Genomic DNA, 23,876 nt, shown 5'->3' with positions numbered 1-23,876 from the left:
TGGGACAGGCGAAACATCAGGTTCTTCCACTCCTTTAAGAAAATACCTGGAGTTAAGTCCTCTGCTTGTAATTTTTTAGTCACTAGCAATTTTTCCAGCTCAGTCACCTGATTCCACTGACTTTCATTTAGCGTCAGTTGAGGGTTAGCCATGTCTACAAGAAAGGTTTTCAGTTCAACCAAGCGCTGAATCATTAAGTAAGTACTGCCCCATCGTGTGGCTTGTTCCATAATTGCCCCTTTTCCAGCAAGTCTCTTCAAAATTGAGTAAACTTTAGGGGTTCTGGGAACGGTAGCCAATTTTCTCACCTTGCCAATCAGTGCAGCAGCATGTCCTTCTTGCAGACTGTCTCTTATAGCCAGCTGTAGCGTATGCACAACACAGCGCATGTGATGAATGAAAGAACGTATTGACACAGTTTCAACAAGATCATCTAAACTATCATGTTGCTGTTCATCTGAAGCAACTTCAGTTTGCTCCTCAGTTACAATACTGTGTTGATCTATTTCAATCATTTCTGTGTCTGTGGACCCAGAATGTTCTTCTAGCTGCTGGTCACCATCATTACTCTCATTCATTAGCTTAATAGTATTTATCATATTTGAAGCATTGTCAGTTACGACAGAAAGAACTTGCTCTTTAAGTTCATAGTCTTGCAGAACCTTTTCCACCAAGACCTGGAGAAACTCACTGGTGTAATGAGCTTTGGTGTTTTTTACTGCCAATGTCTTGGTAACTATTTCATTTTTGTCACAAACAAATCGGACATGAAGGCAAAATAGTTCACTCTGTGACGTGTGCAGGCATCCATTTTAAGAAACAGAAAGCGTCCCTTGAGAGTTTTTTTAAGTTCTTCCTTTTGTTTAAAAGCTTCTTCGATTACTAATTTTCTAATACTCTCTCTCCAGAGAAACACCAAGCTTGCAGGCCATTTCCCCATTCAGACACATAAAAGCTGGTCGTGAAAATAATGAAATAGGCACACTATCCTTTGCAACAAGCTCTATGATCTTTTTTTTAAATGTATCTACTGTCATTGTCACAGTAACTTTGTCACTGACAAAATATCTTGCAACTGATGGCTGCAAAGTTCTCTGCTCCTTTGTTTGGCTGGAAGAGCTGGGCACTGGTTCATTGGTTTGGATGCAGTCTCTCTCATCCACTGCTTTCAGTACTTCTGGATGAAAGCGCTGTAAATGTCTCTTTAGATTAGAAGCTCTGGTAGGAGCATTTTTATCTTTGCCTGAATATGCACTGATCTTGGCCTCACAGCATTTGTTTTTGTCTGGATCATTTGTCATACACTGACAGACATAATGTTTTCTATCTTGAGTGATGGTGAAATGTTCAAATACAGCTGATTTAATGTGATGATTCTTTGACATTCTCAGGTTTTTAATTCTGCATTCACAATCCAAATGACAATTGTTTTTCCTAAAAACAATTGTACAAAATTATTGCCAGGTCGTACAACTGATATAGTGGTCAGTAATACTGTTATTCCTCATGTACTCACAGTTAACTGATGCAAAGTTTGTTGAAAGGATAATACTTCTTACAGACTTCCTCTTCTGAGTAGCCGCTGTGAGATGCTTGGAAGACGCACACCTAGTAAACATCTAGTCTAGAGGAGGAGCTTTACTACTAAGAATTTGCAACACATTTTTACTTTTAAGGTACCGTCACACTAGGCGATATCGCCAGCGATCCGTGACGTTGCAGCGACCTGGATAGCGATATCGGTGTATTTGACACGCAGCAGCGATCTGGATCCCGCTGTGAAATTGCTGGTCGCTGCTAGAAGGTCTGCACTTTATTTGGTCGCTAGGTCGCCGTGTATCGCCGTGTTTGACAGCAAAAGCAAGGATACCAGCGATATTTTACACTGGTAACCAGGGTAAACATCGGGTTACTAAGCGCAGGGCCGCGCTTAGTAACCCGATGTTTACCCTGGTTACCAGCGTAAAAGTTAAAAAAACAAACAGTACATGCTCACCTGCGCGTCCCCCGGCGTCTGCTTCCTGACACTGACTGAGCGCCGGCCCTAAACTGAAAGTGAAAGCACAGCGGTGACGTCACCGCTGTGCTGTTAGGGCCGGAGCTCAGTCAGTGTCAGGAAGCAGAGGCTGGGGGACGCGCTGGTGAGTATGTGCTGTTTGTTTTTTTAACTTTTACGCTGGTAACCAGGGTAAACATCGGGTTACTAAGCGCGGCCCTGCGCTTAGCAACCCGATGCTTACCCTGGTTACCCGGGGACCTCGGCATCGTTGGTCGCTGGAGAGCGGTCTGTGTGACAGCTCTCCAGCGATCAAACAGCGACGCTGCAGCGATCGGCATCGCTATCGCTGCAGCGTCGCTTAATGTGACGGTACCTTTAGTTTCATACATTGTAAGTAGGGGGGTTGGGGCAGCATGAGGTTAACCAAGTATAAGATTAGATAAGGGCAGTGGACACACAAGAAGTAAGAAATGTCTCTATCTCCAGCAGAACTGCTTATCACTGTTGTTCATAGTTTGATAGAACATATATATTTGAGCAACATTTAAAAAAATTCATATGAAAGTTCAATTATGAAATATTAATACATTTTTTTTTTTTTTTTTTTTTAAAGCTGGAGTCGGAGTCGGTACATTTCTACCGACTCTAACCAAAACTAACTCCGACTCCACAGCCCTGATGTGAATCATAAACTTTTCTCTGACCTTCTAATATTCTGTAATGTCTGATTCTCCAGCAGCCATCAGGTCCCATTACTGCACATACATCATTTATCACATCTGATAATTTGACAATCAGGTCCCATTAACCTCAATGTAAAGAGGAATTCTCCCCAAATCTCAAGTTATCACATATCCGTAGTTTATATGGAAACTAGCTGACTGCTAGGACACCAGTGATCCCTAGAACAGGGTCCTATAGAAAGTGAATGGAGTGGGGGGTCCCTGTGCTCGGACACACAGCGATCACTAAGTGATTCCTCAGCCATAGGATAGGGGATACCTTGAGATTTTGGATACCAGTGGAGGCAAAACCCCTTTAAGTCCCTTTTACTTACCACAATAACCGTAGATGGACTGAGGTCGAGTTCGATCACAAAGCGGTATTGTCGGGCCAGGAAGGTGACCCACGTTGATGGGACTAAAAGGAACGGGCCGGGACGTACCCCCTCATCGGGCTGCCAGCCATTTGGCACGACGCTCACCACTTCTAATTCATTGTCATGTAAACTCTACAATACAAAGATCCAAAGAAAGTAAATTAAAAACATCTGACCCAGCGCGGTCTCCACTGATACAGAGTAACAGACCCTCAGCTCTCTGAGCAGGACTTTAGTGTTTTTCTGAACGTACGCTCGGGGAATAGAGTGTGCATTTTGTATGGGGGCACATACAAGGTTTAGAAGACAGTTTTGGATTTGCATTGTGCCATTCCTCTATGACTCCTCCTGGAAATGTATACAATAGGTGTCAGCTGCAGGTCACTAGTCCTCGTCAATATGGCTTGCGCTGACAATCGCGGAGAGTAGAAATAGGCCAATTCATTTACCAATTTCCAAAAGGAATAACAGAGGAACATTATTTCTGCTTACTTGTATTAATTAGCTAGAAAAAGTTCCAATCTATAGAATCTCACAACTCTAGGAAAGGTTGGCCAGAAAGCAGCGTCCTGCAATCCAAAAAGGCAGACTGGTTTATACTGGTCGCATTAACCCCACACTTACCAACTCCGGCTCAGGGACAGAAGAAATAGACTGGTGAAGATTGTTGAGGAACCAAGCCAGGCGGACATTGCGAGAGATGCGGTAATCCTTCTTCATCAGCAGAAACACCTGCCCGGCCTCCTCCACCTGCAACAAGAAAACAAACAAAAAAAAAAACAAAACGGTACAAAACATGATAAAAAAGGAAAAACACAACTGCAATATACCGATGACTCTTAAAAGGATTCTCCGCTCTAGAAAAACACTTAAAATGTTAGAGAAAAAAAAAACAAAACACAAGAGCGTCTCCTGCTGCAGGGAGTATCAGCGATCAGCTACGAACTGCAGGAAAACCTGACTGCAAGTGTTCACAATCCCCACAGCGCCACCACAGGCGCAGGGCAGCATTACAATTAATGAGACAATAGAGAAGGAGCCATCTATGCACAGGCTGTCCTCTGAGAAAAGCTACAATGAACAGAAACAGCGTAGTTTTATCTATTAAAACATTTTTTTTATTATGAATAATATGTACATGTGAAGCTGCATTAAGAACGAAAGTCGTAATATGGAAACCTCCCATTACACCAACGAGCCAGAGCCTCGATCCTGACAAAAAGGCAACTATACAAGTAGTTTTTTCCTGTATGTGGCAAAATTCAATTATAAAAGACACAATCGAAAGGTTTCCACATTAAAAAAGTTTTATTAATTAATGAGAACATTTCAACTGAAACCCGACATCTCTCAGAGCTTCCAAAGACCTGATCATCCATTACTAGCAATGAAAAGCAGTAATATCAGGGAAAGTCCAGCAGACAGCAATCTCCTCATGTGTATTCAGGAGCAGTGCTGTAATGTATGTACACAGTGAGTGCACCAGCAGAATAGTGAGTGCAGCTCTGGGGTATAATACAGGGTGTAACTCAGGATCAGTAATGTAATGTATGTACACAGTGACTGCACCAGCAGAATAGTGAGTGCAGCTCTGGAGTATAATACAGGATGTAACTCAGGATCAGTAATGTAATATATGTACACAGTGACTGCACCAGCAGAATAGTGAGTGCAGCTCTGGGGTATAATACAGGATGTAACTCAGGATCAGTAATGTAATGTATGTACACAGTGACTGCACCAGCAGAGTAGTGAGTGCAGCTCTGGGGTATAATACAGGAGGTAACTAAGGATCAGTAATCTATTGTATGTACACAGTGACTGCACCAGCAGAATAGTGAGTGCAGCTCTGGGGTATAATACAGGATGTAACTCAGGATCAGTAATGTAATGTATGTACACAGTGACTGCACCAGCAGAATAGTGAGTGCAGCTCTGGAGTATAATGCAGGATGTAACTCAGGATCAGTAAAGGATCAGTAATGTCATGTATGTACACTGACTGTACCAGCAGAATAGTGAGTGCAGCTCTGGGTGTACTGTAACTCTTGGTGCACAGTCAGAGTCGCCCGTCCCTACCACAAGGAGCAGTTAATCCACTACAATGTCCTAGCACTTTGGACCCGGATAAACATGCACGTGAGTTACGAAACATTAATCAAGGTTACTGGTGTAGAGAGTGACTAATTATACAAAATTAACGTAATAAAAAAACAAGAGAATTTCTTCTGCTACTTGGTTTTACTCATAAGTAAAAAGGATCATACAAGAACCTGATTGCAGAAGCAGCATGCATTCCTCAGCCCTTGAATGTGGTCAGTGTGGGCATATGATAATTGCTTTATGCGTTGTCTCTGCTCTATCCTCGTAAACAAAGGGTTAAACCAGCGGTGTCCCAACAAACAGCTCAGGCACATGGGCTTGGTGGCAGCACTTCCGTGGACTTGGCAGAAGCTCAGCTTGTTAGCAGCATCCAGAGGAATCTGCGGGGTCCGCCAACTCTGGAGTACAATGTGAGCACCGATATACACGACGCTCAAGCCGCTGTGAGACTACAACTCTCAGCATGTGCCGACAGGCGGTGGCCATTAGTATAAGCCGAGTGTCCTTGTTCGGCAACAAACCAGCAAGATCACTTGTGGAGTCTGCGATGAAGACCCCTCAGTCCAGATTTTCATGCAGAAAATTTTATGTGAATTGTAAAAATAGCAAAGTGGCTAAAAGTAAATTAAATGTCGTTCACGTGGTAGAGAGAAAATAAACGCTGGAAATTGACTTGCACTGTGAAATTTCACCATGGATTTTGACCTTTGCACATAAAACATGCAGATTCTGCAGCAGAATTAGCACGGGTCCTTAGCAGAACATGGTGTCTTCTTCAGGCAGGAAAAGCTCTCAGAAAACACTTAGAAATGAAAATGTGCATGGTTTTCATCTAAAAATGACTCGCTGTGCAAATGTTCAGGCTTTCAAGTATCTTTTAATAAAAACACATGTATGCACACTGCAGCACCTGTTCAGGTGTGCGGCACACATTTCTGGTCCCCTTGTGCCACGTGTTTCTTTGTGGTTTTGCTGCTTTCAGTCTGAATCTATAATGTGCACATTCCAATAAGAATTGAGAAAACCATCGTATTGACAGGGGGTGACAAACTTTTCATATTAAAGAACAAGATAGTGAGTAAAATAATGTTATGGGAACTGCCACCTTTACAATCAGGAACAAGGTGGATTATCACTTACACGATCAGTCAACACATTCAGGTGCCAATAACAGCAAAAATATAATTGGGGGGGGGGAATTTCTATGATTGTAATTTTCCAAACACAAAGTCATTAACGATGCAACAGGAACCAGAAAACTAAGACATGTAGAGAGATCAGAAAACCACAAAAACCAGGAGGAATAAACCCATGGTGGGCATGTCAGAATAATATACTGCTCATAAAGTAAAGGGAATACTTACACAAAGTAACTTCAAGTCAATCACACTTCTGTGACATCAACCCATCCAGTTATGAAGCAACACTGATCGTGAATCAAATTCTACTGCTGTGTGCTAATGTAACTGACAACAGGTAGAAATGATAGGCAATTAGCAAGACAACCCCCATAAAGGAGCGGTTCTGCAAGAGGTGACCACAGACCATTTCTCTGTTCTCATCCTTTTTGGCCACTTTTGCATTCTGTCATTGCACTCACTCCTAGAGATATAGTAGCATAAGGCGGTGTCTACAGTACAACCCACAGAAGTTGCTCAGGTAGTGCAGCTCATCCAGGATGGCACATCAATGCAAGCTGTGGCAAGAAGGTTTGCTGTGCCTGTCAGCAGTGTCCAGAGCATGGAGCAGATACCTGGAGACAGGCCAGTACACCAGGAAACATGGAGGGAGGTGTAGAAGAAACAACCTAGCAGCACGACTGCTACCTCCTCCTTTGTGCAAGGTGGAATGGGAGAAGCAGTGCCAGAGCCCTGCAAAATGACCTCCAGCAGGCCACTAATATCCATGTGTCTGCTCAAACTGTCAGAAACAGACTCAATGAGGTTGGTAGGAGGGCCCAACTTCCACAAGTGGATGTTGTGCTTACCGCCCAACACCGTGCAGGACGATTGGCCACCAAGATTGGCAGATTCAACATTGGCGCCCTGTGCTCTTCACGGATGAGACCAGGTTCACACTGAGCACATGTGACAGACGTGACAGTCTGGAGACGCTGTGGAGAGCGATCTGCTGCCTGTAACATCCTTCAGCATGACCGGTTTGACAGTGGGTCAGTAATGGGGTGGGGTGGCATTTCTTTGGAGGGCCGCACAGCCCTCCATGTGCTCGCCAGAGGTAGCCTGACTGCCATTAGGTACCGAGATGAGATCCTCAGACCCCTTGTGAGACCATATGCTGGTGCGGTTGGCCCTGGGTACCTCCTAATGCAGGACAATGCAAGACCTCATGTGGCTGGAGTGTGTCAGCAGCTTCTGCAAGATGAAGGCATTGAAGCTATGGACTGGCCCACCCGTTCCCCAGAAGGGAATCCAATCGAGCACATCTGGGACATCATGTCTTGTTAAATCCACCAACACCACAGACTGTCCAGGAGTTGGCGGATGCTCTATTCCAGGTCTGGAAGGAGATAATAATAATTTTTATTTATATAGCGCCAACATATTCCGCAGCGCTTAACAACTTATAGAGGGGACTTGTACAGACAATAGACATTACAGCATAACAGAAATCACAGTTTAAAACAGATACCAGGAGGAATGAGGGCCCTGCTGCTCGCAAGCTTACAACCTATGAGGAAAAGGGGAGACACGAGAGGTGGATGGCAACAATTGCTTTAGTTATTTGGACCAGCCATAGTGTAAGGCTCGGGTGTTCATGTAAAGCTGCATGAACCAGTTAACAGCCTAAGTATGTAGCAGTACAGGCACAGAGGGCTATTAACTGTATAAAGTGTATGAGAACATGATGCGAGGAACCTGGTTATGTGTTTTCTTTTTTTTTTTTTCTATTTTTAATAGGCCACACAGGGATAGTTAGGTTAATGCGTTGAGGCGGTAGGCCAGTCTGAACAAATGCGTTTTTAGGGCACGCTTAAAACTGTGGGGATTGGGGATTAATCGTATTAACCTAGGTAGTGCATTCCAAAGAATCGGCGCAGCACGTGTAAAGTCTTGGAGACGGGAATGGGAGGTTCTGATTATTGAGGATGCTAATCTGAGGTCATTAGCGGAGCGGAGGGCACGGGTAGGGTGGTAGACTGAGACCAGAGAGGAGATGTAGGGTGGTGCTGAGCCATGGAGTGCTTTGTGGATGAGGGTAGTAGTTTTGTACTGGATTCTGGAGTGGATGGGTAGCCAGTGTAATGACTGGCACAAGGTAGAGGCATCGGTGTAACGGTTGGTGAGGAATATGATCCTGGCAGCAGCATTCAGGACAGATTGGAGCGGGGAGAGTTTGGTAAGAGGGAGGCCGATTAGTAGAGAGTTACAATAGTCCAGACGGGAATGAATAAGTGAAACAGTAAGAGTTTTTGCAGAGTCGAAAGTAAGAAAAGGGCGAATTCTAGAAATGTTTTTGAGATGCAGATAAGAAGAGCGAGCCAGTGATCGGATGTGGGGGGTGGATGAAAGCTCGGAATCAAGGATGACCCCAAGGCAGCGGGCATGTTGCTTTGGAGTAATGGTGGAACCGCACACGGAGATGGCAATGTCAGGCAAAGGTAGGTTAGTAGAGGGAGAGAACACGAGGAGTTCAGTTTTTGATAGGTTCAGTTTCAGATAGAGGGAGGACATGATGTTAGAGACAGCGGTAAGACAATCACTGGTGTTTTCTAAGAAGGTCGGAGTGAAAGCAGGAGAAGAGGTGTATAATTGGGTGTCATCAGCATAGAGATGGTACTGGAACCCAAATCTACTGATTGTTTGTCCAATAGGGGCAGTATACAAAGAGAAGAGGAGGGGGCCTAGGACTGATCCTTGAGGAACCCCAACAGGAGATCCCTCAAGATAACATCCACCGCCTCATTACAAGCATGTCCAGGCATTATAGGGAGGTCATACAGGCACATGGAGGCCACACACAAAACTGAGCATCATTTCATTTTCTTGAGGCATTTCCACTGAAGTTGGATCAGCCTGTAATTTGATTTTACACTTTGATTTTGAGCGCCATTCCAACTCCAGTCCTCCATGGGATATTAGTTGTGATTTACATTGATCATCTTTAGGTTTTACTGTTCTCAACACATTCCACTATATAATGAATAAATATTTGCAACCGGAATATTTCAGTGATATTTAGGATGTGGGATTTTAGTGCTCTCTTTATTTTTTGAGCAGTTGTGTGTACACATATTGGGGGGCAGTACAGTCACTATATACCCTGTGTACATATATTGGGGGCAGTACAGTCACTATACACCCTGTGTACATATATTGGGGGCAGTACAGTCACTATATACCCTGTGTACATATATCGGGGGGCAGTACAGTCACTATATACCCTGTGTACATATATCGGGGGGCAGTACAGTCACTATATGCCCTGTGTACATATATTGGGGGCAGTACAGTCACTATATACCCGGTGTACATATATTGGGGGCAGTACAGTCACTATATACCCTGTGTACATATATTGGGGGGCAGTACAGTCACTATATACCCCGTGTACATATATTGGGGGCAGTACAGTCAGTATACACCCTGTGTACATATATTGGGGGCAGTACAGTCACTATATACCCTGTGTACATATATTGGGGGCAGTACAGTCACTATATACCCTGTGTACATATATTGGGGGGCAGTACAGTCACTATATACCCGGTGTACATATATTGGGGGCAGTACAGTCACTATATACCCTGTGTACATATATTGGGGGGCAGTACAGTCACTATATACCCCGTGTACATATATTGGGGGCAGTACAGTCAGTATACACCCTGTGTACATATATTGGGGGCAGTACAGTCACTATATACCCTGTGTACATATATTGGGGGCAGTACAGTCACTATATACCATATGTACATATATTGGGGGGCAGTACAGTCACTGTATACATATATTGGGGGGCAGCATAGTCACTATACACCCTGTGTACATATATTGGGGGGCAGTACAGTCACTATATACTCTGTACATATATTGGAGGCAGTACAGTCACTATATACCCTGTGTACATATATTGGGGGCAGTACAGTCACTATATACCCTGTGTACATATATTGGGGGGCAGTACAGTCACTATATACCCGGTGTACATATATCGGGGGGCAGTACAGTCACTATATACCCTGTGTACATATATTGGGGGGCAGTACAGTCACTATATACCCTGTGTACATATATTGGGGGGCAGTACAGTCACTATATACCCTGTGTACATATATCGGGGGGCAGTACAGTCACTATATACCCTGTGTACATATATTGGGGGCAGTACTGTCACTATACACCCTGTGTACATATATCGGGGGGCAGTACAGTCACTATACACCCTGTGTACATATATTGGGGGGCAGTACAGTCACTATATACCCGGTGTACATATATTGGGGGCAGTACAGTCACTATATACCCTGTGTACATATATTGGGGGGCAGTACAGTCACTATATACCCCGTGTACATATATTGGGGGCAGTACAGTCAGTATACACCCTGTGTACATATATTGGGGGCAGTACAGTCACTATATACCCTGTGTACATATATTGGGGGCAGTACAGTCACTATATACCATATGTACATATATTGGGGGGCAGTACAGTCACTGTATACATATATTGGGGGGCAGCATAGTCACTATACACCCTGTGTACATATATTGGGGGGCAGTACAGTCACTATATACTCTGTGTACATATATTGGAGGCAGTACAGTCACTATATACCCTGTGTACATATATTGGGGGCAGTACAGTCACTATATACCCTGTGTACATATATTGGGGGGCAGTACAGTCACTATATACCCGGTGTACATATATCGGGGGGCAGTACAGTCACTATATACCCTGTGTACATATATTGGGGGGCAGTACAGTCACTATATACCCTGTGTACATATATTGGGGGGCAGTACAGTCACTATATACCCTGTGTACATATATCGGGGGGCAGTACAGTCACTATATACCCTGTGTACATATATTGGGGGCAGTACAGTCACTATACACCCTGTGTACATATATCGGGGGGCAGTACAGTCACTATATACCCTGTGTACATATATTGGGGGCAGTACAGTCACTATACACCCTGTGTACATATATCGGGGGGCAGTACAGTCACTATACACCCTGTGTACATATATCGGGGGGCAGTACAGTCACTATATACCCTGTGTACATATATTGGGGGCAGTACAGTCAGTATACACCCTGTGTACATATATTGGGGGCAGTACAGTCACTATATACCCTGTGTACATATATTGGGGGGCAGTACAGTCACTATATACCCTGTGTACATATATTGGGGGCAGTACAGTCACTATATATCCTGTGTACATATATTGGGGGCAGTACAGTCACTATATACCCTGTGTACATATATTGGGGGCAGTACAGTCACTATATATCCTGTGTACATATATTGGGGGCAGTACAGTCACTATATACCCTGTGTACATATATTGGGGGGCAGTACAGTCAGTATACACCCTGTGTACATATATTGGGGGCAGTACAGTCACTATATACCATGTGTACATATATTGGGGGGCAGTACAGTCAGTATACACCCTGTGTACATATATCGGGGGGCAGTACAGTCACTATATACCCTGTGTACATATATTGGGGGCAGTACAGTCACTATATACCCTGTGTACATATATTGGGGGCAGTACAGTCACTATATATCCTGTGTACATATATTGGGGGCAGTACAGTCACTATATACCCTGTGTACATATATTGGGGGCAGTACAGTCACTATATATCCTGTGTACATATATTGGGGGCAGTACAGTCTCTATATACCCTGTGTACATATATTGGGGGGCAGTACAGTCAGTATACACCCTGTGTACATATATCGGGGGGCAGTACAGTCACTATATACCCTGTGTACATATATTGGGGGCAGTACAGTCACTATACACCCTGTGTACATATATTGGGGGGCAGTACAGTCAGTATACACCCTGTGTACATATATCGGGGGGCAGTACAGTTTGGGGGTACCTCAGCATCTCCTTTCTCCGCCATGTCCCGACTCCCCGCCCCCTCCTGGTGTCTCCGTTCCCGGGGGGCGATTTCTCGTTACTGGGTCTCTCTAGCCCCGCCCCTTATACCAGGAAATCATAATTTGAACCCGGATGTAGTTTCTGGTGCACCGGAAGTCCTTTGTTTCTATGGTGACCGGAGCCCAGGAGCGCGGAGCATGCAGGTGTGACCCCGGAGATGTTATTGTCCTGTGTGCACTTTGCCCCCTGCTCGTTATAGATCTGCTCGTGTGTACTGAGCCCAGCGATGTGATGTGCGGCCTCTACTGACATATGTACCGTGTACATGCTGCGGCTCCCGTGTGCGATATCTAGGATGTGTATGTTATTGTCCTGACACCTTTATATCACAGCTGTGATGCTCTTCGTGTCCTGACACCTTTCTATCATGGCTGCGATGCTCTGCGTGTCCTTACATCTTTCCATCATAGCTGCGATGCTCTGCATGTCCTTACACCTTTCTATCATGGCTGCGATGCTCTGTGTCCTTACATCTTTCCATCATAGCTGCGATGCTCTGCGTGTCCTAACACCTTTCTATCATAGCTGCGATGCTCTGCGTGTCCTAACACCTTTCTATCATAGCTGCGATGCTCTGCGTGTCCTGACACCTTTCCATCATAGCTGCTATGCTCTGCGTGTCCTGACACCTTTCCATCATAGCTGCGATGCTCTGCGTGTCCTGACACCTTTCTATCATAGCTGCGATGCTCTGCGTGTCCTGACACCTTTATCGTAGCTGCGATGCTCTGCGTAACCTGACACCTTTCTATCATAGCTGTGATGCTCTGCGTGTCCTTACACCTTTCCATCATAGCTGTGATGCTCTGCGTGTCCTGACACCTTTCTATCATAGCTGTGATGCTCTGTGTCCTGACACCTTTCTATCATAGCTGTGATGCTCTGCGTGTCCTGACACCTTTCTATCATAGCTGTGATGCTCTGCGTGTCCTTACACCTTTCCATCATAGCTGTGATGCTCTGCGTGTCCTGACACCTTTCTATCATAGCTGTGATGCTCTGTGTCCTGACACCTTTCCATCATAGCTGTGATGCTCTGCGTGTCCTGACACCTTTCCATCATAGCTGTGATGCTCTGCGTGTCCTGACACCTTTCTATGGCTACGTTCACATTTCCGGCTAGCGCCGCAGCGTCGGGCGCCGCAGCGGCGCCGCATGCATCATGCGCCCCTATATTTAACATGGGGGCGCATGGACATGCGGTGCACTTGCTTTTTGCGCCGCATGCGTCCCTGCGGCGCCCGCGTCGGGGCGCAGAGGACGCAGCAAGTTGCATTTTTGCTGCGTCCAAAATCAATGGAAAAAAGGACGCATGCGGCGCAAAAAGCAGCGTTGTGCATGTGTTCACATTTGCGCTGTGCGTTGCGGCGGCGACGCTGCGGCGCACACCGCAAATGTGAACGTAGCCTATCATAGCTGTGATGCTCTGCGTGTCCTGACACCTTTCTATCATAGGTGTGATGCTCTGCGTGTCCTGACACCTTTATCGTAGGTGCAATGCTCTTCGTGTCCTGACACCTTTCTTTCATAGCTGTGATGCTGTGTGTGTCCTGACACCTTTCTTTCATAGCTGCGATTCTCTGCGTGTCCTGACACCTTTCTATCATAGCTGCGATGCTCTGCTTGTCCTCACACCTTTCTATCGTAGTTGCGATGCTCTGCGTGTCCTGACACCTTTCTATCATATCTGTGATGCTCTATGTGTCCTGACACCTTTCTTTCATAGCTGTGATGCTCTGCGTGTCCTGACACCTTTCTATCATAGCTGCGATGCTCTGTATGTTCTGACACCTTTCTTTCATAGCTGTGATGCTCTGCGTGTCCTGACACCTTTCTATTATAGCCGCGATGCTCTTGGTGTCCTGACACCTTGCTATCATAGCTGTGATGCTCTGCGTGTCCTGACACCTTTCTATCATAGCTGCGATGCTCTTCGTATCCTGACACCTTTCTATTATAGCCGCGATGCTCTTCGTATCCTGACACCTTTCTATCATAGCTGCGATGCTCTGTATGTTCTGACACCTTTCTTTCATAGCTGTGATGCTCTGCGTGTCCTGTCACCTTTCTATTATAGCCGCGATGCTCTTCGTATCCTCACACCTTGCTATCATAGCTGTGATGCTCTTTGTTTCCTGACACCTTTCTGTGATCACCAGTAGGAACCTTTTCAGTAATTTGCTCTTCGGAGCAGACAGCACCCTCCTTCATCACTCCCACACGTCCGTGGCCCTGTGTGTGCATGACCCGGTCACTGCAGTTATTTTTTTTCTTCTGGGCTGATGGAAGAATTGTCTCTCATTCCTTAATAACTTCTGTTTCTTGCTTTCCTGCAGCGAGAGGAGAAGCAGCTGGAGACCAGTTTGGAGACTCTCATCGCCCAGGTTTCTGATTTGAAGAACTCCTTGGGTGGATTCATCTATAAGTTGGAGAATGAATATGACCGACTGACTTGGTGAGTGAGAAGAGACCGGCACCAGCCATTGCCCCCACACATCAGGCCGGTCAGTGCTGTGTCTGTGGGATCTGTTGTACGACAAGCTGGATTTGGTGCAGATGGCTGCACTGGACACAGGGAAGGCAATACAGCACAAAACATGTAAAGAGGGAATTCAGCATCCACGCGTGGCCGAGAATCCACAACTGTCTCGTAGTGAAGATTTCATCCTTTGCAGATCTATGACCATTCTTGGCACAATACATGCACCATAGAAGGCAAACCGTGCAGCATTTTTAATAAAACCCAATTTAAAAAATAATTTTTAACTAAAAAATACACGTATTTAAGTAAAAAAAAAACATATATATGACAGGTATATACCCTAATAGTGTTACTTACCTTCCTAATATACACCCATATAATATTCATCCCTGTTGCTCTGCTCTCCATGACCTGGAGGCATATCTATATCGGTTACATCCATCTCCCACCTCTAGAGCTGTTATACCCCATGAGGTCACTTCCCAGGGCCGCACAGTATTTTGGGAATTACCTGCCGATCACAGATATTAGGGGCAGGGACACCTTCCCCAGACATGGCCGCTGTCTGCGGGTTAGTAGTGTGGTTTCAGCAGAGGTTTTAGCTGCTGTAGTGACCTCGTACGCCACAAATCTGCAGTCACCATCGCCCATGATCCCAGATGTAAGAAGGACAGAAATGTAAATAGTTGTAAGTCCTAGAAATGGAGCTTCCGGGATGGAGACTACATTGTGAATGTTCTTATCGTGGAAAGGACTGATGCTTCAGACAATTAACTTTTAATGCGAGCTTGGGCTGATTTTCCTGTGCAGATTTCACAGATGTCGTCTGCGGCTTTCTATTCTATACTTATGGTTGCAATTAACCTTTATGAATAATATAACAAGGTACAGGAGGGAGGGCGTAAGCTTCCGGACGAGGCTCCTCAACGTTCACACCGGGTTTTTTGCACAGACGTGTCGTTCTGTACATGTCTCTTAAAGGAGTATATTTTTTTTTTACATTAAAATGCGCCCATCTGGATAGTAAACAGCAAAGAGCAGATTCTTGCCTGTCGGACCCCCGGTATTCTTCACTCTTCCGGCGGGGGAGAGCTGCAGCCACTGGTAGGTGACAGTCTGTTCTCCGTTGTTTCAAAGGAGTTATCCCCTTTCAGAAAGTCCCAAACCCCGAACGCAGTTTTTTAAAAAAACAAACGGTGCTTTACTCGCCTTCCCTGGGTCCAGCGCTGAGTCTTCTTCGTTTGATACCAGTGTGATTGGCTGCAGCGCTGATGTCATTTCGACCGTGCAGCTGCCAATCAGTGAGCTCAGAAACTCTGCCCGTGTAGACAGAACACTCAGAGACGCTGAGCTCACCGAGTGACTGTCGCGATGTCAATGTGATGTCAGTGCTGCAGCAGATCTTTTGTACCCGGCTGTGGCCACTATAGACATAGACCATGAGATCCATCTTCTTCTTGACTTTCGTAATGAATCACGTCGATCTCATATACTTTTTTCTTGCTTCATGTCGCTTCCAGTATCTTTAGCGTCAAAGATCATTTCTATTGCCTTGTTCCCACATTTTGATTTTTTTCCTATCCTGTCATTTATTTTCTGAGGTTCATTAGTGACCCTGTCCCATTCCCTCCATCCTTCGAGACCTCTCTTAATTGCCACCTCACCGATCTCTCTCCCTAGGCCCTCTGTGCTGGACAGTTTCGCCCTGCTCTCGGGTCAACTTAATACTCTGAATAAAGTCCTGAAAAATGAAAAGACACCATTGCTGAAAAACCAGGTCATCATCCCCCTGCTCCTGTCACCGGACAGAGATGAAGAGGTCATGGTAAGTGCCGTTGTTTAGAACTTCCTCCAAGAAGCCTTTGTTGTCTAGAGATTTACTTCTTAACATGGGTTAATGTTTGCAGCGTCTCACTGAGGGGAGGGTGCCCGTATTCAGCCATGAAGTGGTACCTGATCACCTGAGAACCAAACCGGACCCTGAAGTGGAGGAGCTGGAAAAGCAGCTGGTTGCAGATGCATCTCGCCTCACTCCAGAAGTGGCCCAGGTAATGACCCACCTTCATCACTGCCGGCCTCCATTACCTTCACATTTTGTCCTTATGTACTAAACTGAGTTGCTTGTTTCCAGAAACAAGTGCAGACTATGAATAAGCTGTGCAACAACCTGCTGGAGAAAATCCTCAAGGAGGAAAGGGAGTCAGATGTTGGAAGTGAGTGTCCGAAATTCATGTGTGGGTATAAGAAATGTTCTCATTGTCAAAAGGTCAGTACTGAGATTGTCAAGATGCAGGAAGCCTATCCTCCATCAGACATGTAGGGGGATGTGGGGCAGATGTTAACGGTAATGACTGCCATTCACCTAAACATATTAAAGCATTTTCCACTTTTGGCAAAGTGTGCCCCAAGCACTTGCAGGCTTATAAAATAACAGATCAAAATGGTGCTCGCGCTTGCTGCCCCAGCCCCGGTTCTCCGAACCTGCTCAAGTCTTAGTTTGGCCGCAGCAGTGATGACCATTATTGAGCTCTGCAACTTGTGCATTCAGATCAGAGGTGTTGGTAATGTTCCATATTTTTTCTTATTTTAGATCTACGACAAAATAAATCAACGTATAATCCGGCTGACACAAATGCGCTTGTAGTAGCTGTAGCCTTTGGAAAAGGCCTGTCCAATCGCCGGCCCCCAGGACCTGGAGGCCCCATGGGTCCAGGACAGTCTGGAGCAGGTGGGATGTTACAAGGAGCTGCGGGCATGCAGCAAGTACCCATGACCCTGCAGCCCAACCAGCAACAGCATATGCCTGGAGGGGTTCCAATGGCACAGACTGGCCAGCCAGGTAAGAATGGCCACACAGGCCAAAAGATCCATAGCTGGATGTCTGTCTATGAATGAACTGACAGGGTGCTCAATGTCTCCCATTAGGTAAGATGCCCAGCAATATCAAAACCAACATTAAATCTGCCTCCATGCACCCATACCAGCGATGAATCCCACCTGCTTCCAGAATAGGGGCACTCAGCCCCAGCACCGGTAGATGAAACTTCAAGAACTTTCCTTCACATGCACAGATGTTATTGATGCAGATAAGACTTGTATTAGGAATCTTCTTTACACAATGAGGAGAATGTTAAATACTTGTCCCTGCTTAATAATAAAGACTCGGACAAAAGCACAAGTCTTAAGATGTCCTCGTGGCTGTAAGCTGCCAGGGCAAGCTGAGATGCAGGATTGTCACAGCTCGGACACCTCTGTAACACTCAAAGCTGCTCATCTGGCCCAAATACCTCCTTCAAATCATTTTCAGTTAGGCAGATTATACGTTGAGCTGTCAACAGCAAGCTGAGGTTCTGTGCAAATAGTGTTGCGTTGCTTAAACCAAGCACAGATGCTCGGTGCGCCCTGGGTGTGGCCAAACAGCTCGGTGCGCCCTGGGTGTGGCCAAACAGCTCGGTGCGCCCTGGGTGTGGCCAAACAGCTCGGTGCAGCTTCCAACCTACTTGTTTTCCATCTCTCTCTGCCGTTTTCTGCTTCCTGTAAACCAGGTCATTTCATTAAGGAAGAGGGGAGTGGATATAGATGGAAAACAAGCAGATAGGATGGTGCACTCAGCATCTGTGCTTGGTTTGGACAGTCATTCTTTCGCTTACAGACTCCCTCTAAGGCCCTGACGGAGTATGCACAAAGCCTACGGCCATATTAAGATACCCAAGATTTTTTTTTTTTCACCTCTGCATTCATTTTTGGTCCATGCATCATATTTTTTTTTCTGATATGCAAGCAATCAAAATGAGAGAGGTTTACAAGTTTTGCCCACCAACAAGTGACAAACAGACAGCATGTGGGGGCGACAGATGGCCTCTTGTGCTTTCCGTTTTGTTCCCGGACTCATTTATTTGTGATTGGTCTGAAAATCAGACGAAAGGAGTACATGTCTATTTTATTTTGTTACTCATGCTTGTTTCATACTCGCCCCCTATACCGTCCTCATGACTGGGGTATGCATGGTGGGCTCTCAGTAGGATTTTTTTTTTATGTGTACAGATAACATGTTTAACTCTGCTAATCTCTGATCACACTTGTATTACTTCCTGCAAATCTGCGCTGTCATCAGCAATGAATTTCTAATGATCAGTGGAAAAAGCCACTCTGATATTTAGGAAGCGACTTTTCAGCAGGACACCAAATGTGTGCTACCCGCATGAAGTGCCATGTGTGACGCCAGCATAAGTCACAAATATACTGTATAATGTAAATGTGTCACGATCAGCTAGATGAGAAAGGACACCGCCGACAAACACAGCGGGAGAGGTCATTAAAAAAATAATTTATGGAGACAGAACAGCCTTTGGTGAGCAAGATGACATCACTATAGGCATTGGTGAGCAGGATGACATCACTATAGGCATTGGTGAGCAGGATGACATCACTATAGGCATTGGTGAGCAGGATGACATCACTACAGGCATTGGTGAGCAGGATGACATCACTATAGGCATTGGTGAGCAGGATGACATCACTATAGGCATTGGTGAGCAGGATGACATCACTACAGGCATTGGTGAGCAGGATGACATCACTACAGGCATTGGTGAGCAGGATGACATCACTGCAGGCATTGGTGAGCAGGATGACATCACTACAGGCATTGGTGAGCAGGATGACATCACTACAGGCATTGGTGAGCAGGATGACATCACTACAGGCATTGGTGAGCAGGATGACATCACTACAGGCATTGGTGAGCAGGATGACATCACTCTGTGACATCAGCAGTATGGGGCAGGGATGTGAGTGATTGCACTGGTGAACCACGGGTGGGGCACGTAGTGAATTGCTAATTTTGGGTGCAGCGTTACATAAATATTCATCATCACAGAGAGCTACAATTTCACAACCTCCAGCCTGCGTCTTGCCCTATTATCCAGGCTCTCGCCTTTAGTACTGCAGCCTCCTATAGAAAAATCATCATAATTTACTATAAGGCTTTATTCCCATATACTGCTTTTTCTTTTTTTCTCGCTTCATCTTTTAATTTTTTTATTTTTTTTGCTGTCACCTGAAACTTAAAAACGGCGTTGAACTTTGCTTTTTTTTGGTGCTTTTTTTTTTCTTTTCTTTTCTGGTTTCTATGCAGATCTTGTACAAAATGCATGTACAGCTATGTGCACGCGGTATTTTTCAGACACTGGCACAGAGAGCATGTCCCTTCTTTTAACCGTTTCAGAGTTTCCGTACCCTGGGTCAGTTAATAAAAGGGACATAAGATTGCCATGCACGTGGTCAATGTCATTGTGGCATTACCCTGCATTATGATCGTTGTATGGGGTGCATTTTCAGATGAATGTTGGGCTGAATCTTCCTGAAAAAGATGTGCACATGCCCTAACACGACCATATTATCTGTACGAGTGCGATCACACAAAACATCAGATCGCAGTCAGACCAATGTTCTGCTGTGGGACCGTGCAAATGTCTTTTTTTTTTTCCCTTGGACCAAGCCTGTCCGAGGAAAAAATCACAGCATGTCTGAGTTCGATCTGATGTTTGGATCACGCTCGGCCATGCAAATCGTTAGACTGCACTTGGATGACATCTGAGTGAGCCCGATTTCTGTAGACTGATGTTTTCCTCTCCATCTTCTCATTTGAGTTAATCGGATCGCACTATGCTGACACTGATCAGTTTGTCATTTTGTATAATTGGCCCGATTCTCTCGGATGAGGATGAAGCACCATTAGCTTTACCTGTAAAAACTCACAACCAAAAGCAACAACCATTTATAGTAAAAGGACACGCTGTTTTTGGTGCGGTGTTTTGCCTGTGAATGTAAATGCACCCCTAGGCTAGGTCTAAACGGAAACTTTCTAGCATTAGTACACCTGGCTGTGAGATAAAGCCTTACAGGACGTCTTGTATCTTTAAGGTACGTTTCCACGTGCCAAATCCGGAATTTCTGCAATGGCAAAACTGCAGATCTCTCTACGAAAATGCTGTTCCACTTCCCCACATTTCAGCGTTTGCATTGCAAAGAGTGAACGGACATGTCTCAGATTTTGTTTCATGAAGTCTCATTTACAATGCAGTTTGTCATGTTTTTCAAGGCAAAAAAATGCTGCAGTTTACAAAGTGAATGCGATTTCTGAAATCTCATGCATCGGGTTCTTTTTCTTTTTCTTGCAGATTTTAACCATCATTTGTTTTTTCCAATCTGCACCATGTCAATTTCATCAGCATTTTTTTTGCATCGTTTTTCACCCATTGAAATGACTGGGGAAAAAATAAACACGAAAAACGGTTAAAAAAAAAAACAATTTTACTCAGCGTTTTTGCGAACAATACTATCTGCTGCAAATATTCAATGTGTGCACCTGCCCCAATACTGCGGGTATTTTCTGCATACAAATCGGCTACGTATTCACATTCTACAACTTCAGCTCATTATTAGAAGAGCTTGTTTTTCATAACGCCATGTGTGAACATTGTCAAAAAAAATACATAAAATGAAAAAAATGGACGTATAGAACACGGTGCATTCTTTTCTACACTAGTCAGTGAATAGCCAACAATCCCCCATTTTCCCCACTGTCGGTCGCTTCCCTTCCGGCCTGTGCACTGTTTATTATTGTGTTACATTGTATCCACGCTCAGCTGTCGCTGACACATTGTAGCGGTGTCCCAGCTCCTCATTGTGCACATGACAGCTTCATTCTTTGTATGTAAACACCTACAGACCTGGTCGGGGTGGATGAGGGTGTCGCTCTAGTCGGACAAGGTAATCAGGTTTTTCCTATCAATTTGTCTTATTTAATATGCGCACATTTATGTAACGCTGGAGATTACTCATGGTTTCTGGATCCCTTGCAGCAGAATAAAGCAGAAACAGTTCCCATTCCCATCATTAGGAGAACTTCCCTATTCACAGTCACAGGGAAATAACAAGAGCTCTCCACTTGTTCCTTCTTGTTATTTTCAGTATTTTATCAATGTCTGTGCAAAAAGACAAAATATGGTAACAACAATAATAAATAATAATAACAAAATTAGTAACAACAAATCTGTCCTTGATTACAGTTTTGTCACCCAGCTTTTCTTCAGGATTCTGGCAGCAGGTCTAACACCACATAAGTATAAAGCTTCGATATATTGTATGCATGACTGGTTTCATCATATACTAGGAGCCAAATCCGTGTACACTGCAAATCTGAAGAAATACTTCCTTCCATTATAACATAGCCACCTCTCAGCTGGGGATCTTCCGTACATTATCCTAAACTTTCAGAACTGGAGCTGTGGAATGTCTTGGTTTATTTTTATATTTCTGCTTGTAATCTCCACTCTGCAACTAATCTATCACATACACCTTACTAATAGTGGAAACTGCAATACTGACCCCTATTTACAAGAATATAACTACCATACTACTTCTCCTGTGTACAGGTATAGAACTACTATAATACTGCCTCCTATGTACAAGAATATATCTACTATAATACTGCCCCCTATGTAAAAGAATATAACTACTATAATACTGCTCCTACGTACAAGAATATAACTACTATAATACTGCTCCTATATGCAAGAATATAACTACTATAATACTGCCCCCTATGTAAAAGTATAACTACTATAATACTGCTCCTACGTACAAGAATATAACTACTATAATACTGCCTCTATGTACAAGTATATAACTACTATAATACTGCTATGTACAAGAATATAACTACTATAATACTGCCCCTATGTACAGGAATATAACTACTATAATACTGCCCCTATGTACAAGACTATAACTACTATAATACTGCTCCTATGTACAAGAATATAACTACTATAATACTGCTCCTATGTACAAGAATATAACTACTATAATACTGCCCCGATGTACAAGAATATAACTACTATAATACTGCCCCTATGTACAAGAATATAACTACTATAATACTGCTCCTATGTACAAGAATATAACTACTATAATACTGCCCCTATGTACAAGAATATAACTACTATAATACTGCTCCTATGTACAAGAATATAACTACTATAATACTGCTCCTATGTACAAGAATATAACTACTATAATATTGCCGCAATATACAAGAATATAACTACTATAATACTGCTCCTATGTACATGAATATAACTACTATAATACTGCCCCCTATGTACAGGAATATAACTACTATAATACTGCCCCCTATGTACAGGAATATAACTACTATAATACTGCCCCCTATGTACAAGAATATAACTACTATAATACTGCCTCCTACGTACAAGAATATAACTATTGTAAGGCCGGAGTCACACTACCGTAGAATACGGCCGAGTGCTATGCGAGAAAACATCGCATAGCACTCGGCCCAGTGTTAATCTATGGGACAGCTCATATCAGTGTTTATTTTCTCAGGCGTATTCGGCATGCATGTGAAATCACAGCATGCTGCGTTTGGCACCAAGACTCGGCCAAGAGTACTGTCCGATTTTTAAGCACAGATCTCCTTTGAAAGCCTGGCAATTCAACTGCTGCATACAGTAAAATCACAGGGTGACCGGTTAGAATAGATATATAGACATAGGATAGGTAGATATAAAGATGTCAGTGACACATACGTACTGTTATATTACATAGATGGAAGAAAAGCCGGCAATTCATCTGCTGTGTACTGTAAAATTACAGCAGGAGCCAACAGGACAGAAAAGATGGATTACATACAGTAAATACACATAGAATATATAGATATACTGATGTCAGTGACACATACAATTAGTACAGTGTGTGTGTAGCTTACTGTACATGTATTTAATTAATAAAAGATTATTTTTCTGAAAAAAAATTGGCGTAAGCTCCTGTGTAATTTTCTTAACCAGCAGAGTGAAAGCTGACGTCTGGGGGGGGGGCGACGTTTATAGCATGGGAAGGGGCTAATACCCACGGAGCTTCCCAGGTTATAAATCAGCTCACAACTGTATACTTAGCTTTTACTGGCTATTAAAATGGGGGACCCTAAAAAAAATGATGTAGGGTCCCCCT

General features: G+C 44.2%; 2 protein-coding genes across 6 annotated transcripts in view; one reads left to right on the top strand and one right to left on the bottom strand.

The window, feature by feature from the left end:
- Window positions 1–12,433, bottom strand: part of SZT2 (SZT2 subunit of KICSTOR complex) — a 116,424-nt gene extending 103,991 nt beyond the window's left edge. For all 4 annotated transcript variants that reach the window (XM_077277501.1, XM_077277504.1, XM_077277502.1 and 1 more), the window contains exons 1-3: window positions 12,297–12,433; window positions 3,723–3,848; window positions 3,057–3,230 (exon numbers count right to left, since the gene is read on the bottom strand). In XM_077277501.1, the coding sequence (XP_077133616.1) occupies window positions 3,057–3,230; window positions 3,723–3,848; window positions 12,297–12,320 (324 nt within the window). In that variant the 5' untranslated portion in view covers window positions 12,321–12,433. The remainder of the gene's footprint in view (window positions 1–3,056; window positions 3,231–3,722; window positions 3,849–12,296) is intronic.
- On the top strand, window positions 12,399–22,743 carry MED8 (mediator complex subunit 8). 2 transcript variants are annotated; one of them, XM_077277507.1, is made up of 7 exons: window positions 12,399–12,501; window positions 14,695–14,813; window positions 16,521–16,665; window positions 16,748–16,888; window positions 16,972–17,053; window positions 17,431–17,679; window positions 17,766–22,714. In XM_077277507.1, the coding sequence occupies exons 1-7, from the start codon at window positions 12,496–12,498 to the stop codon at window positions 17,828–17,830; spliced, it is 807 nt and encodes a 268-aa protein (XP_077133622.1). In that variant the 5' UTR covers window positions 12,399–12,495; the 3' UTR covers window positions 17,831–22,714. The 2 variants fall into 2 exon arrangements, with proteins under 2 accessions (XP_077133622.1, XP_077133623.1); XM_077277508.1 differs by lacking the exon at window positions 12,399–12,501 and adding an exon at window positions 12,509–12,657 and having other exon boundaries at window positions 17,766–22,743.
- Window positions 22,744–23,876: the final 1,133 nt, after the last annotated feature.

Source organism: Ranitomeya variabilis, chromosome 8, assembly GCF_051348905.1.
Source record: "Ranitomeya variabilis isolate aRanVar5 chromosome 8, aRanVar5.hap1, whole genome shotgun sequence".
Taxonomy (NCBI): Eukaryota; Metazoa; Chordata; class Amphibia; order Anura; family Dendrobatidae; genus Ranitomeya; species Ranitomeya variabilis.
Note: the sequence above shows the minus strand (reverse complement) of the source record. Positions and strands in the feature narration are given on the sequence as shown.

Bases quoted from the DNA above. Each gene is read 5' to 3' on its own strand.
- MED8 (XM_077277507.1), top strand. The intron at 14,814-16,520 runs GTGAGTGAGAAG...CTCTCTCCCTAG, and splicing joins GAATATGACCGACTGACTTG to GCCCTCTGTGCTGGACAGTT. The intron at 17,054-17,430 runs GTGAGTGTCCGA...TTCTTATTTTAG, and splicing joins AAGGGAGTCAGATGTTGGAA to ATCTACGACAAAATAAATCA.